The 17,585-nt window shown below is 32.0% G+C and overlaps 3 protein-coding genes across 3 annotated transcripts; 2 read left to right on the forward strand and 1 right to left on the reverse strand.

Moving 5' to 3' along the window:
- The first annotated feature begins 276 nt into the window (after window positions 1–276).
- Window positions 277–8,090, forward strand: LOC144840794 (ubiquitin carboxyl-terminal hydrolase 22-like). Its single transcript, XM_078696827.1, has 13 exons — window positions 277–450; window positions 985–1,117; window positions 1,324–1,422; window positions 1,748–1,864; window positions 2,044–2,213; window positions 2,554–2,701; window positions 2,996–3,098; window positions 3,794–3,918; window positions 4,167–4,260; window positions 4,408–4,534; window positions 5,284–5,441; window positions 5,832–5,981; window positions 6,350–8,090. Exons 1-13 carry the CDS (start codon window positions 331–333, stop codon window positions 6,390–6,392), a joined length of 1,587 nt encoding a protein of 528 aa, XP_078552953.1. The 5' UTR covers window positions 277–330; the 3' UTR covers window positions 6,393–8,090.
- Window positions 8,091–9,823: 1,733 nt separating this feature from the next.
- Window positions 9,824–11,410, reverse strand: LOC144840815 (large ribosomal subunit protein bL27m-like). Its single transcript, XM_078696855.1, has 4 exons — window positions 11,306–11,410; window positions 10,707–10,868; window positions 10,269–10,339; window positions 9,824–10,108 (listed from the first exon to the last, which is right to left on the reverse strand). Exons 1-4 carry the CDS (start codon window positions 11,352–11,354, stop codon window positions 9,905–9,907), a joined length of 486 nt encoding a protein of 161 aa, XP_078552981.1. The 5' UTR covers window positions 11,355–11,410; the 3' UTR covers window positions 9,824–9,904.
- A 23-nt stretch (window positions 11,411–11,433) lies between these two features.
- LOC144840796 (UNC93-like protein MFSD11) lies at window positions 11,434–17,431 on the forward strand. The gene is made up of 9 exons (XM_078696831.1): window positions 11,434–11,637; window positions 12,270–12,534; window positions 12,972–13,127; window positions 13,671–13,794; window positions 14,221–14,255; window positions 14,607–14,672; window positions 15,157–15,451; window positions 16,164–16,299; window positions 16,737–17,431. The coding sequence occupies exons 1-9, from the start codon at window positions 11,539–11,541 to the stop codon at window positions 16,893–16,895; spliced, it is 1,335 nt and encodes a 444-aa protein (XP_078552957.1). The 5' UTR covers window positions 11,434–11,538; the 3' UTR covers window positions 16,896–17,431.
- The last annotated feature ends 154 nt before the right edge of the window (window positions 17,432–17,585 follow it).

The following is a 17,585-nucleotide window of genomic DNA, read 5'->3' on the forward strand; positions in this document are numbered from 1 at the left end:
AATCCGTATTCTTATATGTTCTATGCCTAGTCTCCCAGTACCAGATTTATTTTTTGCATTGTAATGTTTATTAAAATCTCTAAAATGTTACCAAGCAGTTTGATTGAACATGTATTTCTTTTAAATAAGCGATCCGCGCTGATTTCATGTAAATATTTTAGATGTGTAATATTCTAGACTTCTAAAAAAAATTATATTTAGGATGATTTTTTATTATACCAATTTGGTACTAAAATTATACCTCCAAATTGAGGACAACAATGAAGAAGCGAGCTAAACAACTGTAGTTTCCGCAACTAGCTTATGGTTTAGTTGCTTTGTTTTCAAATTATGAGCCTCCAAAGCTGCCCACATTTAGGCACCTTTAAGGCGAATAAAGGAACAAGGCCGTATTCAATAATACATAGATATTTTGTTGCCTGTTCTTCCGTGGAAGCTCGAGAAAGAAAGGTAAGTAACCAATGGCTAAGCCTAGATTGATAGCTCCTCCCCTCTATTTTCATTCAAGGCAGGGAGGCCTGACCGGACCCATCCTCCCTCTAATCCTCGACCTAGGCCTAGAGTAGTATTATAAGCTTGCCCAATGACTAGTAGTAATGCAAGGTTAGCCTAATGTCCCAACGTCTACAAATTATGAAAGTCTCTTAAACTGTAAACACTACTACTTTACTGTGGAGATGAGCAAATAACCTATAATAAATTATAAAAATTATACTGGACAATTTCAATTATTTCCATTGTGTCTCGACATAGTCTAGCCATAACATAAGAGATATCATAATAATAATATGTTTAACTAAAGCTATACTTCCTTCATAAAATGTACATGCAACATCTGATCTATTATCACACGTAATCACACTTAAATTAGGTGTAATTTGTGGTGGTGGCATTCAATACTTTCAATCATCAACAGGCATGCGTTCTCATAATATCATAATTATAGTGACACAGGCAATATACATCAACTATTTTTTCTTTCAGGCAAAAGTTTCTAAATGTAACACATGTTATCGTCATGATGGTCGGCTTCACGCCTGTCTTCAGTGCATATACTTTGGATGCTACAACAGAGGGCACATTCATGATCATGCTAAATTAAATCAACACAACTTAGGTAAACAAGAGATACCATCCATTATTGTTAAAATTTATATTCTGATGCATCCTGGTTTCAATGTGGGTGTGGTCAACAGTGCAAGTTCCTGCTCCCTAAATCTGCCACCTAAATCTACAATGAAAGCAATTGATTGTATTTTCATTTTAAACAAGATATCTTGTGTTATGAATAATAATAATTTTGTTGTTGTTTTATTTTCTCAGCTGTGGACTTGGCATATGGTGCTGTTTATTGTTGTGCTTGTAGAGATTATATTTATGATCAAGAATTAGAGGAAGCTAATGAAAAGTTTAAATTACAAGGTGCATTTCATTCATTGTTGAATTTCTGCAGAAATTTGTGGGCTACATGGTCAAATAAATGCAATACATTTGGTACAACACTGTTTTCCCAGAAGGCCTAGGCCTAGCAAATAATAAACAAACGGAAAAAACACACTGCTTAGCACCTTAATAAAAATCTCCTACCAGATTCATTTTTATATTTAAGAAGGAAAGATTACCATTATAACTGAATCTGGTAAAATAGACATGAACAGAAATATCTTTCACACTCCCTGGAATTAAATGTCATCTACTTATTTAATATAATGCTAACTAAATTTTTTGTTCTTTCTTTTATCTTAAGAATCTGCATCTCATTTAAGTATAGATAAGTTTTCCTTTTGGGAGGCATCGGAGCGTGAAGTAGATTTACTGCTACGAAATCCAAAGCGAAGAAAAATTACAGACAACTCAACAATAGGCAAGTATTTTGTACATACGTAGTAAGTTTTTAATTTTCATATTTTTATTGTAGATTTTTGTTTAAAAAAATGGAAATTCCCAATCATATTTTCATACTATGAGTTCCATTTTGACAATTGTATTTTTGTCAAACACATGTTGAACAATTTCTCAAATAATTTTCTTTTTTCTTTAAAGGTCTTCTAGGCTTGATCAATTTAGGTAATACTTGTTTTATGAACTGTATAGTACAAGCACTAACCCACACACCTCTGCTACGAGATTACTTCTTATCTGATCGTCACCAATGCCAAATGCTAGAGCATGGCCAATGTTTAGTATGTGAGATGTCAAAACTATTCCAAGAGGTATGTTTTTAATTTATTTAGCAATACACATATGCATTTAAAAGTATACATTTGATATTAGCTTGTTTAATAATTCATTTATTCAATCTTTTATTTCGGAATCTGTGGTCCATAGAAAGTAAAATTACATTTAAATTAATTTAAAATAAACAAGACTGTACTAATTACTACTACTGTACTCATCTCAGGATGGCATTCCACCTGGAGAGAATCTTTGACCTGGGAAAAGATAAGACGTTCACAATAATCGTTGAGACTAAAACATTTTCACTTGAATTGAATCTACGCATCAGACCATATATCGATTTATAATAATAACCAAACAATTTTCATTTCATAGTTTTACTCAGGTAGACGCCATGTACACATTCCATATCGTTTGCTGCATCTAGTGTGGACACATGCTAGGCATTTAGCAGGTTATGAACAGCAAGATGCGCATGAATTCTTTATAGCAGCATTAGATGTTCTACATAGACACTGCAAAGGTAAGTTGTAGGTTCACACCATTCTCGGTATTGGTATCGCTACTCTCAGTGATGTAGCCACAAGAAATAAAGTGGTGCGGTTTTCGCAAGAAAAGGGAACGATCTCTGTTCAAGCCACTGGGTTGTCAAAGGCCTCTGTAAAAAAGTGGTCAGGTTGAAACCCTACCAACCGTACTGGTGCCTACGGCCCTAACTCAGGACCCTCAGCACTCCACTTCAATTGTGTTTATTTTTATGTAATTTTTTCAGAAGGAAATAACATTTTTTTATGGAATTGTCTTTTGTATCTTTCAGGTCACAATGGAGTGCGTAGCAGTAACCCAAGCAATTGTAATTGTATTATAGACCAAATATTTACAGGTGGTCTGCAGTCAGATGTCACTTGTCAAGTATGCAGGTATAAAAATAACTTTGTAGCAAATAACGATAGTGAGCTTTGCACGTTGATTATGTCTACTGTCGTAGGATATGTAGACATCTGCACATGTGTTGGTCTCTAAACAGTCATCAAATGACCGAGTGTCACCCAATAAAAATATTCCCTAAAACCAGAAAGTCTCTCAAAACCAGACTTTTCTTGAGGTCCAAAAAGGTCCAAAAATTTTTTTTTATCATTAAAAATACCACCATTTCTTGAAAACTATGTTATGCCAGTCCAAGGGTGTCCAGTTTTGGTGGAGTTCACTGCAAGTCAAATAGCCGAGCAGTTAACTGGGGCGCCCTTTACTGTACCTAAAGAGCCAACAATATCGTCATAGGTTTGAGGCCGACTAGTCGGATAAGGACTATGAACTATAGGTCCAGTGTACAGAGTTATAACTTATGTGCACTTTAAAGATCCCAGTTCATTCGAGACGAGTAGGGGCTTACCCTGGTGAACTGGTTCACAAAATAGCCCCTGTATATGGGGGATTACCACCTATCTGTTAGGACATTAATTAATTTACTATTGCTAATCCTTGGCCACATGTGCCTAAAGACATACAATAAAATAAGCTTCTCACAAATTTTATTGTTAATGCAAAATTATCTATATAGAAATTTCTCTTTATTTCTCTGCGTCATTATAGTTTTTTATTTGTTTTTCTGCAGGGGAATTAGTACAACAGTTGATCCTTTCTGGGATATATCATTAGACCTTGGCTCATCAGGCAGTCATTTTTTAAATCCAATTTCAGTGAATACATCGGTGCTCTCAAATGACAGTAATTCATCTGGTAAGCAAGATCTGATCCATTCAAACATTAATTGTAATAATAATAATACAATCGGATTAATATTTCTAAATACTGTATAAGAAATCAACAAAACTTTGTGAATACCAGGACTACTATTTTCCCTCAACACATAATCCCTTGAGAAATATATAGTTCCTTCGATGGATGTCAAATTTTATGTTACACTGGCATTATTTGTATAATATACCTGAAGAATATAACTAAACTTTCTTGTTATTTTCATGTAGGCTCTAGTTGTAACTGTATTGATGATTTCCCAAGTTTATTATCTCCGACTGGATTTGAAGATATTCCTACATCCCTTGACGATTGTCTTCGAAGGTAGGCTTTTCACACATGACCAATTAAAATGCACTTGGGAAGCAGCAACTCATGTGTTTGGTTTTTTATTTTTAGACTTTTAGACACAGATGGAGCATTTTACAAGACAATGAGGCTCTTATCAACATTATGTGTTTACTTTTTCAGATTTACAAGGGCAGAGCATTTGGGAAGCAGCGCAAAGATTAAATGCAACTCATGTCAAAGTTATGAAGAATCAACTAAGCAACTAACCATGAAGAAACTTCCAATTGTCGCATGTTTCCATCTTAAGGTAAACAATCATCATTATACCGTTTTGGTAAACACTTAACATAGTACAGTTTTACATTACACTTTTGTATCCAAGAGCAGTTACCGAAAATATTTACAATGGAATGTGCAGCTTTAAACTATTTCAATTGTGACAGTATGAAATAATCATACATGATATTATAAGAGGCATTGGTTCGAGCCATGTCGGTTCCAGAATGCTTGTATCCTTAAGTAAGATACTTTACTTCCATTGCCAAATGGAACATTGTTGTTCCTGTGCACATAAAGAACTTTGTTACACTATCCAAAAAAAGAGTCATCGTGTGCTGATCATCTTCCTGTACAGCACCCTGTACTGAAGAGGTCATCCAGTATAAAGCTCTGTCTACACTATCAAACTTTATGTGACAACAAAAATGTGATGTGCCCATATATGGACATGATGCTGTCATATCAATATCATATTTGGGCATATCACTACCATATTTGGGCACATCACACTTTTTTTGTCAAATTAGTTTGATAGTGTAGACACTGCTTTAGAGGCATTTGTTTCGAGAAATGTCAGTTCCAGAATGCTTGTATCCTTAAGTAAGATCCTTTTCTCCGATTGCCAAATGGAACATAAAGTTGTTGTTCCTGATCATGCTCCTGTACTGCACCCTCTGGAAGAACATTCTTGAACTGAAGAGATCATCCAGTATAAGAAAGAAATGAATTAAAAATATTCCGTCTATTTCTTACAGTGTATATTACATTCTTTTTCAGAGATTTGAGCATAGTACCCGTTCCCGTAAGAAGATTAATACTTTTATTTCATTCCCTCATGAGCTTGATATGACTCCGTACATGTCATCACACAGACGATCTAATGGTCAGCGTAATAATCTTAGGTCTAATATCGGTATATCACCAACTAATAATAAGTAAGTTTTCCGTATTAATGAATTTTCAATATAGTGAGTGTCTGATATTCAGGTCATAATGTTTTGCAACTCCTTATTATTTGCTCTATGCTGTCAATGGATTATTCAGGAGAAGAGCTAGGGGTGCACGCTCCATCCGCCTTCTTAAATTAATCTATTTTTGATACACTATTAATATTATATGTTAACCCTGGATCCACCCATGGGGGTTGTATTCTATCAATCAGTCGTTCCATTTTAAAAATGCCATTCTAACGATGATTGCTCATAGCGCTGTCAAAAAGAAACAAGTAAGTTTTTAGAAGTTACTTAAAACTGTCTAGAATCATTTAAAGTTATTTAATCCTAAAATTTTGAGTATTTTATCATCATTGTCATTATTTTTTGTAGGTACTGTTTGTTTGCAGTTGTCAACCACATTGGTACACTAGAATCAGGACATTATACATGTTTTATTAGACAACACAAAGATCAGTGGTTTAAATGTGATGATGCAGTTATCACTAGAGCTACACTCGGTGAAGTGCTAGATAGTGAAGGGTATTTTATTTACATTTATTTGAGATATCAAACCAAGCTTCTGATCCGTTTTGAATGTGGGAGCGACACCAGGGATTTGAAACAAATACCTAAAAATGGTTTCTGACCATGATAGGGACAATATATTTCCCCCCAACCCATGATTATAAAAATGTAGATATGTAAATGTAAATGGGGGAATAACCTGTGACTTGCAGCCTACTGGGCTGAATTGCGCACATCTCTGCGACTCGACGAGGGAATCCCCTAGGATATTTGCTAGTGATATAGTAACAATCTAAAAACATTTTACTTATATCATTCAATTTAGCAGAAATGAAATTTAAATAGACGTAGAGTAGCAACATTCAAATTATTTTTCTCAACAGATATCTACTATTTTACCATAAGCAGATTCTGGAATATCAATAGACCTCAGCAGTGAAACGGATCATGAAGTACAGCTAGTACAAGTAATAGATATTGGTATGTGTATAAGGTATTACTTATTATTAGAATATAATCCAACGTTGAATGGAACCATAATGGTCAACATGTTATCAAACCTCAGACTGTAATGTAGTACAGACATTTGAGGTGATTCAAAGGGTCCAAAATGGTAGAGTTTGAGGTATGGTCGCATTCAATGAGAAGTTTAATATTGAATTAGGCTTAAGAATTTAAAAATCAGGGAATAAGATGGGCATGTTTTAATTAGAAACTGATAAATATGAAATGAATAGAATTATTTATTAAACAAACTGAAAATATATTTAATGACATATATTTTTAATTCATATTTATAATTCTTTGTGAACTTGTTTTGAGGGTCTTAGAGTAGTAAGCAGAGAGTGTATTATTACAATAATGTCAATATAATATTACAGTCCTTTATATTTATCCATGTAGAGGAGGTTTAATATTTGATGAACGTTGTTGGGGAACCCGATTGGTGCTTTTAATTACACTTTAGTTTATTAAATAATAAAAAAAAGTATTAAAAAAAATCATCTGTATTTATAAATACTAAAATTATTACTTTTTTATAATAGAATTGTATGTATTATTATAAGACTGTTATTTAATAAGTAGTTGATATATTTATTAGGACCAGTATGTGGCTAATAATTTCATTAAGAAAGCATTTTTGTATGCCGACAAATAAGCGTTTTATGCGTTAATAAGCAACGTCTAAGCTGGTGGTACAGAGGCTGTTAATATACAGTATCATACAGTAATAGAAATTGACAAAATCTATCATCATCATCACACTCATTTCAACATCTTTCTCCAATGGTTAGATTACAGTAACGAGTTGAATATCCTTACTCCTTGATTCAATCCAGTGGATAGTTGTGTGCACCAGACAAGTGTGTCTATTCTGACAGTTCAATTTTCATAATTGTAATATTATATTATGGTAATAATTTCTTAATACATAATAATGATATTTATATATTGGTACATAACCTCTCTATTGGGACACCTCTATTACTGGGACACTTTCCCATGAAGTGGGTGTCCCCTTAATAGAGGCTGTCCCCTTAATAGAGGCTCTACTGTATTATTAGTATTATTTATACATATTTTCGTTTATACCTTCTCAAATAGACAGTTAAAGCAGTCAATAAAGCATCAGGACTAAGGCTGTATTTAAACAAAAATTGTAGCAATCAAAAGGGTTTTGTTGGTCAATATTTTGTTTAAAATATCAATATGAATGATTTGATATTTTTGTGAGAGTAAAATTGCATCAAATATTAAAATAACAAATATTTCTGGTTTACAGAGACATGAATATAATATTATGCTATATATTTCAATAGATTTTGCTAAAATCTGCAGTTTTAGTTTAGAAAACAGAAATTTAATTTTTAGAAATGATAAAGAGGGATTTCAGAAATCCTCAAAAAACAAATGATGCTTAGTAGTGGTAACTGGCTGGCCTTTTTACTTAAATTAGATTTCATATTTTCAATAGCTATTTATGATAAGAAGTAAGTGTATAGAGGGCGACATTGTCCTTAAAATATTCAAAACATCATTTAAAAAGTTTAGTAATTCCTGTATAAGTCGTTAGGTATGCAAACGGCGCTGTTAATATAGTGAAATAAATATTAATTTTTTTCAGTTCTGCTATTAATTATTATAGTGTGAAACTGATTACAGGATACAGTGATTATTATGTCATGTCAAGTAACTAAAATATGGTTTTCGACCCTTTTATTTTTGACATAACTGGTTACTATATCATAATTGACATGCTCAGAACCACATTATGTGTTCTGTACATATTTTACCTCAATATTTATTTTAAATATGTATATATTGAAGTAACATATGCACAGAACACATTATGTGGTTCTGAGAATGTCAATTATGATACAGTAACCAGTTATGTCAAAAATAAAAGGGTTGAAAATTGGTAAATTCAATTATTATGCAATAATATTGTCATATATGCGCATATATTGTCTTATCAACATCATATAGAGTCATAGTAACCAATTATTTTTAAAATAAAAGTGTCGAAATTTAGTCATTTTTCAACAATTTCCCTGTACTATAGTACAGGGATTTTGTCAAAAATAGCCAAAATATCGACTCTTTTAAATTCAATTATTATGCAATAATATTGCCATATATGCGCATATATTGCGTTATCATCATCATATAAAGTCATAGTAACCAGTTATTTAAAAAAATAAAAGTGTCGAAATTTGATAATTTTTCAAAAATTTTCCTGTACTATAATAGTACAGGGATTTTTTTCAAAAATAGCCAAAATATCGACTTTTTAAAATTCAATTATGCAATAATATTGCCATATATGCGCATATATTGTGTTATCATCTTATAGAGGCATAGTAACCAGTTATTTAAAAAATAAAAGTGTCGAAATTTGGTTATTTTTCGACAATTTCCCTGTACAGGGATTTTTTTTTAAATAGCCAAAATATTGACTTTTTAAAATTCAATTATTATGCAATAATATTGCCATATATTGTGTTATCAACATCATATAGAGTCATAGTAACCAGTTATTTAAAAAAAATAAAAGGGCCGAAATTTGGTCATTTTTCGACAATTTCCCTGTACTATAGTACAGGGATTTTGTCAAAAATAGCCTAAATATTGACTTTTTAAAATTCAATTATTATGCAATAATATTGCCATATATGCACATATATTGTTTTATCAACATCATATAGAGTCATAGTAACCAGTTATTTAAAAAATAAAAGTGTCGAAATTTAGTCATTTTTCAACAATTTCCCTGTACTATAGTACAGGGATTTTGTCAAAAATAGCCAAAATATCGACTCTTTTAAATTCAATTATTATGCAATAATATTGCCATATATGCACATATATGGTGTTATCAACATCATATAGAGTCATAGTAATATAACCTGTTATTTAAACAAATAAAAGGGTCGAAATTTGATCATTTTTCGAAAATTTCCCTGTACTATAGTACAGGAATTGTTTTAAAAATAGCCAAAATATTGACTTTTTAAAATTTAATTATTATGCAATAATATTGCCATATATTGTGTTATCAACATCATATAGCGTTATTAAAAAAATAAAAGTGTCGAAATTTGGTCATTTTTCGAAAATTTCCCTGTACTATAGTTCAAGGATTTTTTCAAAAATAGCCAAAATATTGACTTTTTAAAATTCAATTATTATGCAATAATATTGCCATATATGCGCATATATTGTGTTATCAACATCATATATAGTCATAGTAACCAGTTATTTAAAAAATAAAAGTGTCGAAATTTTGTCATTTTTCGACAATTTAATGTCCAAACATTTCAAAATTTGCTCATTAAAAAAAAGCACCACAGATGACAATAATCAGCACGATCATCATTTATATCTACGCTTCTCATAATTGTAGCCATTTTTTAATACTCAGTTCAGATTTATAAATGTTACACTTGTTCAATCAGTTTAAATCGTCCAACTTGTGGTTCTGGCTGAATGTGTACAAATGTTTTAAGCATGCGCTCTTCGGGTAACGTTGGCGCTACATCTCGTGTAAAATCATCTACTGGTGCTGGGATCCACTGTTCTCGTGTGAAGAACACATATCCAGGTTCCATTGCATATAATGTTCTGTCACGCCCTGTTCCAACCTGCAAAGAAAAATTTATTCTAAGCCGATTAAAAAAGACTAGGATGATCAGAGTGTTTGGTAGTGTGAAAATTATTGTTGTGGAAGGCATTAAAGCATGTTATGCTGAGTATAATTCATTTTGGCTGCACATTGTATTAAAGTTGCTAATGTTTACTTACATATTGCCCTGGTAACCATCGATAAGCACCCTTTTGCCGCACCAGTATCATTCCAACTTGCACAAATTCTCCTGTACAAAATTTAATATAAATAACTATGAAACTTTTGAAGATAAAATTATGTATTTATTCGAATACACACTGTTAAATAAAAACTATCCACCACCCACCATAGAACATCAATTGGAATTAAATGTATATACACAATATTTTATCACAACCCATCAAACTATTTTAAGCATTTTTATACAAGTTTTAAGTATTTTATTACTTCTTGATATTAATTGTGTTGTAATTTTTTTTAAATGTTGGGGGCATTATACATGTTACCATATTACACCAAAACAAAATAAAAGTCTCCCTCAAATAAACAACAGTTGTCAGATATCACTGATTGAATAAACTAAACCAATGCTGTATGTATTCTTTGCTTCTTACCGTCACGTTTTTTTAAGCCAAGACGTTTTCCTCTTCGTTTTCCTCCTGTATTTCTTTTGCTGCTACTTGCTTTTTTTGATGCACATCTTGCCGGTAATACCATTGATGCTGGCGGCAATATATGCCTACATGTTTGTTGTAATATAGAATTAACTAGTAAACCTAAATGTTAAGAATGAAGAAATATTGTTTTAAATTAACCGGCGTGAAGTTGGTTACCACGCTGGTTTTAAATTAATTTATTATTAAATTGCAGTATTTATCACCAACACCAGGCAGTAACTGTTTTTGTTTTTATATACATATTTAAATACAAATTAACAAGCTATTTCATATATTGTATGACCAAAGACAAAATCTGATTTAAGCTAGGCCGCTGGTCTAAGCCTTGATGGTCCGCTCACATCTCTAGCTCAGGGGTTTGAGCTCACTCAGTCAGTACAGAAAGTCACGCCGACAAATCCAGACAGGCCTAGGCTACACTTTATTAGAGGCCAAATTAGCATCAGATTCGGATTACTTAAAATTTACAACTTTCTCCATTTGAAAATTAAAATGTAATAAAACCATTATGATATTTAATTCTACAAATTAATTACCTTTTCCAATAGAAAATACATTTCTAAGGTGATTTGATATGGCCAGCATTGTGTATTTTAATCAAAAAGATGAGAGCGCCATCAACGGCTATCAAGAGTTTTTTATTTGGTTGTTTGTTGATATAATGTTTTCATCACGAGTTTTATTCCGATGTGTCAATAATTGAGGCCTAGCTTAGGCCTATTTCTTATTGTTTAAAACATCATAATAACATATACTTTATACAGTAACCATGGCATTAGTTTTTGATGTTCATTTGTTCAATGTCATAATTCTCGGGCTAGCATTCATGTTTCTGTTTACTGCGTTCCAGACGAGTTCGATGATTGAAGTAAGTTCACATCATATTCCTTCTGACTCGCTGACCGCCGAGTTCGGTTGATCAAGTCTGCAGGGGGTTAGAATCCTTCTTCGAAGTGTGATACAGTGTCGTTAGTCTAGGCCTAGGGCCTAGCCCCAACATGTGGTAATCAGCCTTTACATACACAATCAATGGCCCAATGGGTATCCGCCAAATTATTAGTACAAATCATGGCACTGTGAATTAGTATCCTTATTTATATACTGCCTTATTTATATACTGTAGTGTAATTATATTTACATTTTATTTTTAATGTAAAAGAAAAGTGACAGTTAATCCACCTCATGAGGCGGATTTTTCAATTACACCTTAAACCGCAAGCTGATTAACTGCAAGATAAGGAGCAATTTGACCTTAATAGTGTAAAGAGATGCATGAAATATGACCCTGCTGGGTTAGTTTACACATGTAAATTGTTCATCGTCCGAACGATCAGTGATTACACATGTAATGTTACACATGTAACTGATTTTACTTCCGAACACAGCCTAGGTGAGGAGAGGTGTAGTAGAGCGTTTGTTATTGATTGTATGTTACATGGTCGACTAATCAAAAAATTTACAACAAAAAATACAAAACAAAAAAATGTTTTTCGTTTGCAGGAAACGGTGATCAGTTCAGTAGATGCAGCGACACTCAACAAGACAGGGCATCACTTCAAAGCCACTGGCTACTACAGCTTATCCATCATTTATGCAACATTTGCAGCTGCTAACTGGATAGCGCCATCTGTAGTGGCGATGATTGGTCCGAGATTCTCAATGTTTTCTGGGGGAATCATCTATACACTTTTTATCTTGAGCTTCATAAAACCAATGGTGTGGAGTCTTTATACTGGCTCAGTGTTACTAGGATTCGCAGCTGCAGGTTTGACAAACATTAAACAATTAAAAAAAACACCCATTCAGATAAATGCTCGTGACATAATAATATAACTTTATGAATTTTGATGTCAAGTAACCATACCAATATTTATATAGAAATATACAAAGAGATTAAAAAAATTAGAAAACAATTATATATTACAATACTATGTGGAATTTTATTAAAAGAAATAAAAAAAAAACACTTAGAATATCTGTCAAATTGGTAATTAATTAATAACAAACTGTTATTGCCCAATAAAAGCATTAACAAATATATACAGTAGTAGGTTTAAAAAAAATTGGAAAAATAAAATAAAAATATAAAAGACTGCATAAAAATAAATACATTTTTTCTCATATCAAGTTACAGTTGTTTTATGACTTTAGATTTAAAATAAAATGTATTATTTCTAATCATTAATGAATTCTTTGTTGTAGTTCTGTGGACTGCGCAAGGCAACTATCTCACAATCAACTCCAATTCAGATACTATGGCACGCAACAGTGGTATATTTTGGGCACTAATGCAATGTAGTATTCTTTTCGGAAATGTCTTTATCTACTTTGAGTGGCAGGGAAAAGAAACAATAGAAGGTATAACTTATTACGCAAATTCAGCATCCAATTATATTACATAGCCTAGCTATAGCTTATTCGGCCTACCTGATAATATTATTATATTAATGTAGGCTTATTGATGGAAATTCTTCTGTTATTATTTAAACGACCTAGGCTAGTGAATATTTTATTGCCAAGGAATCATTAATTAGTAATTATCTGTATATTATTCTTCTCAAGGTAAGGTGTCTAGGCAGCTTGTTTACATACAATACAAAAAGGAGGCCTAGCCTAGCTACCCGACCTAGCAGATATTCTACTTGTTGTTGGCTATGTAATATAACAGATATCGCCTTTTATATCGGTAAAATATAAGATTTAACATCCCCTTGGGATGATATTATGTTCTCGGGGAATTATATATTTCCCTCAGCTGCGCTTCGGGAAATATATATTCCCTCGAACATAATATCATTCCCTTGGGGATGTCAAATCTTATATTTCACCTCTAAGCAGGCAATATCTGTATAATATTGACAGATTTCAATATTTTATAATTTCATTCTTTTTATTTTACAGATAGTACACGTGTTACTGTGTACACGGTTTTAACAGTACTGGCCGCTATTGGGGTTGCACTCTTTCTTCTATTGCGAGACAAGCGACCAGAAGACACGGACAATTTATTATCAGTAAATTCTAGGTACAAATAAACATTAGTAAAAACGTTCATCTGGATTTATTGATTGTATTTGATTTCTTTTTGATGATCTAGATAAAAACAAAAGTTTAAGAATCAAACGTACTGTAGTTGTATAGTTTTTATTAACATAGTTTTTTGTTGGATGATTAATAAAAAATCAAACATGTTTTTGTAAACAATTTGAGATCTATAATAAATAATTTATTAGGAAATGACACCTTTGCATCGGTGGCACACACAGAAGTGGTGCATCCAATTTAACATAATACATCAAAACAATACATTATATGACGGATACAGGTTCTTAAACTATTTGCAAAAATATAAAAGAAAAATCATTATCAACATAAAAATACAATGTGTTTGTAAAATAAATTGTTTTTCTAAACAACTAGGTGTCTATTAAATTTATTGTTTATTTTTCAGTGTAAATCGAGTGGAAAAGCCTTGGAAGGCACTGGGTAAGAAACTTACAAAAATAAATTAAACACCTTATTCTGGATACTGTATAGATTTTCTCCAGTATCATAGGAACATTCTGTACTACAGCATCACATGTGTTTCACATGTATATTGCCTCGTATGATAGACCATAACCTAACCTCATAATCTGTATTACTGAGCAAATATTGTCATATGTGGAGATAAAACACTGAGAAACGGGTATTTAGGTAATTTCCTTTAAATTGTATTCACTTAGATAGGAGATATTCTTTTTATTTTAAGTGTTAGCCTAAGTGTGAACTGGTATTTAGATGGTAAATGAATGCTTGTAATGAAACTTACAATAATAACTGTATTTGTTGTTTCAGTGAGATCTTTTCAACTGTTTTGTACCAAAGAACTACTACTATTAAGTGTCTGCTTCTTTTACACGGGTAAGGCATAGAAAACAATAACTATAATTTAAACTAAAAATCAACACATAAAAATTTTAAAAAAATTGAAAAACATAACAATTTCAAATACACACAACACAGAGGAGCAAAATATAGGTATGTAAATCAAAATATGCAAAGTAAATAAATATGTAAAGCAATAATGATTTCAAATATGCGTACAAATAGTGCAGAATATTTTTAGAATAGATTTTTTTTTGTAATTTACACGGGTAAGGCATAGAAAATAACAACTATAATTTTAACTAAAAATAAACACATAAAAATAATAATATTTGTAAAGCCATAAAAATTTCAAATACAAACAACAAAGAAGAGCAAAATATAAATATGTAAATCAAAATATGTAAAGCAAATAAATATGTAAAGCAATAATGATTTCAAATGTGCATACAAATAGTGCAGAATATTTTTAGCATAATTTTAACTGTTGATTTATAATAATACAAAATTGTCTATGTAGGTGTTGAGATGACATTTTTTAGCGGTGTTTACGGGACATGCATTGGAAACGTTGCATTCTGGGGTGATAAGGCTAAAGGTTACATTGGACTAACCGGTACTCTGATTGGTTGCGGAGAGATCATCGGAGGCGCCACATTTGGAATTCTGGGTTATAAAACCAACAAGCACGGTCGTGATCCTATAGTACTTTTGGGGTATATCGTCCATATAATAGCTTTCTATATGATTCTTTTAAATATACCTGCAAATGCACCACTGCACAAAGCTGAAGAAAATGCATATATTGAACCAAGGTGACTACTAAATACAAATTGAAAATATTTACAAGCATCCACAATAGACTCTACTTTTCAATTCAATTCAACTAAACATTTATTTCTTCCTTCAATAAAATTAGGTAATCATAACAAATTCAAGTAAAATATAAAACATGTCAGTTGATGATAAAAAAAAAAGTATACAGGTATCAATAAAAGGAAGTAGGCAGTGCCCAAGAAGATACAAATCTTGTGGCGGGCCAGCCTATTTACAGACACAGGTAAGACGGTCGAAAATTCAAAAATACAGGACGTAAGGACAGGGACATAACAAGACAGCAAAAGGAGGAAAAAAAAAAAAGTTTATAAGCTAAGATTAAACAATATATCGGAATCTTACTGACTATGCCTTTTAAAAAGTTGAATTTTGAATGAATTGAAGGCATATAATAGGCAGTATGTCACATTAAATTAACGCCATCTAAATAAACAGTACACAGAAGGCCAAATTACACAGATGAGCAGTAACAGGAATAAAAATATAGAATCTATTCTTTATGACCGTTTCTGCTGAGAGGATAGATACAGATTGTACTTAGGACAAGCTACATAGCTTTTTGCCTACTGTTAATACTGCTTGTCTGTGTAAATTGGCCTTAAACCACATCAAACTTTATTTAACAGCCAAAGGTATGGTTAATCATGTTGTGTATATCCCAAACTAGCTACAACATATTTTGCATTTCAGCATTGGTGTTGGCTTGTTGTGTGCTTTTCTGTTAGGGTTCGGTGACAGCTGTTTCAATACACAAATATACTCTATTCTTGGATACATGTTTCCAGAAGACAGTGCTCCAGCATTTGCACTTTTTAAATTTACACAGGTAATATATGTGTATGATCATGTAACGAAAGTGAATGTGAAATTTAATTTCCATCATAAAGTAACAACAGTCTATTTTTGTCCACAGTTTAACCTTTGACCTCTTATTTACATAAGATAAGATAACTTTATTTCGTCCACAAAACAAGTGGAAATAATGGTGCTTGTCTCATACAAAGATAAAACATAACGGAAAAAGAAATATTAAAACAATTCTATCCTAAAGGTATTAACATCAATATCAAGTCAAAAAGTCAATAATAATATCATAACATCATATAATAGAATTATTTCACTTTACTATGCCACTGTTGAATTTTGCCCAGAAAAGTAATTAAAATTACCTCTTGATAAAGTGTATGAACCAATGTGTCATGTGTCAATGAACACCAACCCACAAGTTTACACCATTAAATAGGTACCTTTGTTCTCTTCTAGTCTTTGGCCGCTGCTGCTGGGTTCTTCTACAGTAACCATCTTCAACTTGAATGGCAGTTGTTAATACTGGTGATATCCGGAACTCTTGGAACGATCACTTTCTTTATGGTTGAAAGAATTGCCAGCGAGGCTTCAAGAACAGGCTATCGCAAAATTTAACTTGATAGACTATAACATCGAAAATAGACAATGCAATAAGGGTTCTTGCTAAATATGCTACCAGAATACAGTTGTACAAGATGGAGCCTATGTTCCATTGACTTGTGCCAGTGTCTCCCTCTTATGGCGGCATATTGGAGTGTTACTAACCTTTGTATTCAATGCATACCCTTGGTGGTGTCTAAACCTTAGAATTAATGAATAAAGGCTGAATAAAATCATGCTACTGTACTTAATTATCAACCTTATTCTTTGAACAATTTAGACAATGCTTTTAAAGGTGATGACATTTACACATAGGCGATCAAAATTAAGAGTATTACAGTAAAAAAATGCACAAACTGTTAATGTTGATAAAAATGTATATTTTAAAAATTAGGTATGTAAAGTAATTATGATTATTATTTACAGATATTTATTAATTGTCTGAATAACACTGTATCATGTTAATTTCATTTGTTATTTAATTGTACTATATTGTAATTTGGTGATGATAACAATGAAAATGCAATAAAATATATAAGTTGGTTTATTAAGGCGTTTCCATGTATTATATCTATTGCAACAGCAAACCACTGTACAAGCTCTCTTGAAGAAATGTTTACTCTCTCATGTCTTGAAAACAAATGATGATGGTGGTTTGTGGGGAGGCTCCCACCTGGGGGCATAGTTCATGGACTAAACCATTTG

The sequence above is a fragment of the Antedon bifida genome, chromosome 4 (genome assembly GCF_963402885.1).
Source record: "Antedon bifida chromosome 4, ecAntBifi1.1, whole genome shotgun sequence".
Lineage (NCBI taxonomy): Eukaryota > Metazoa > Echinodermata > Crinoidea > Comatulida > Antedonidae > Antedon > Antedon bifida.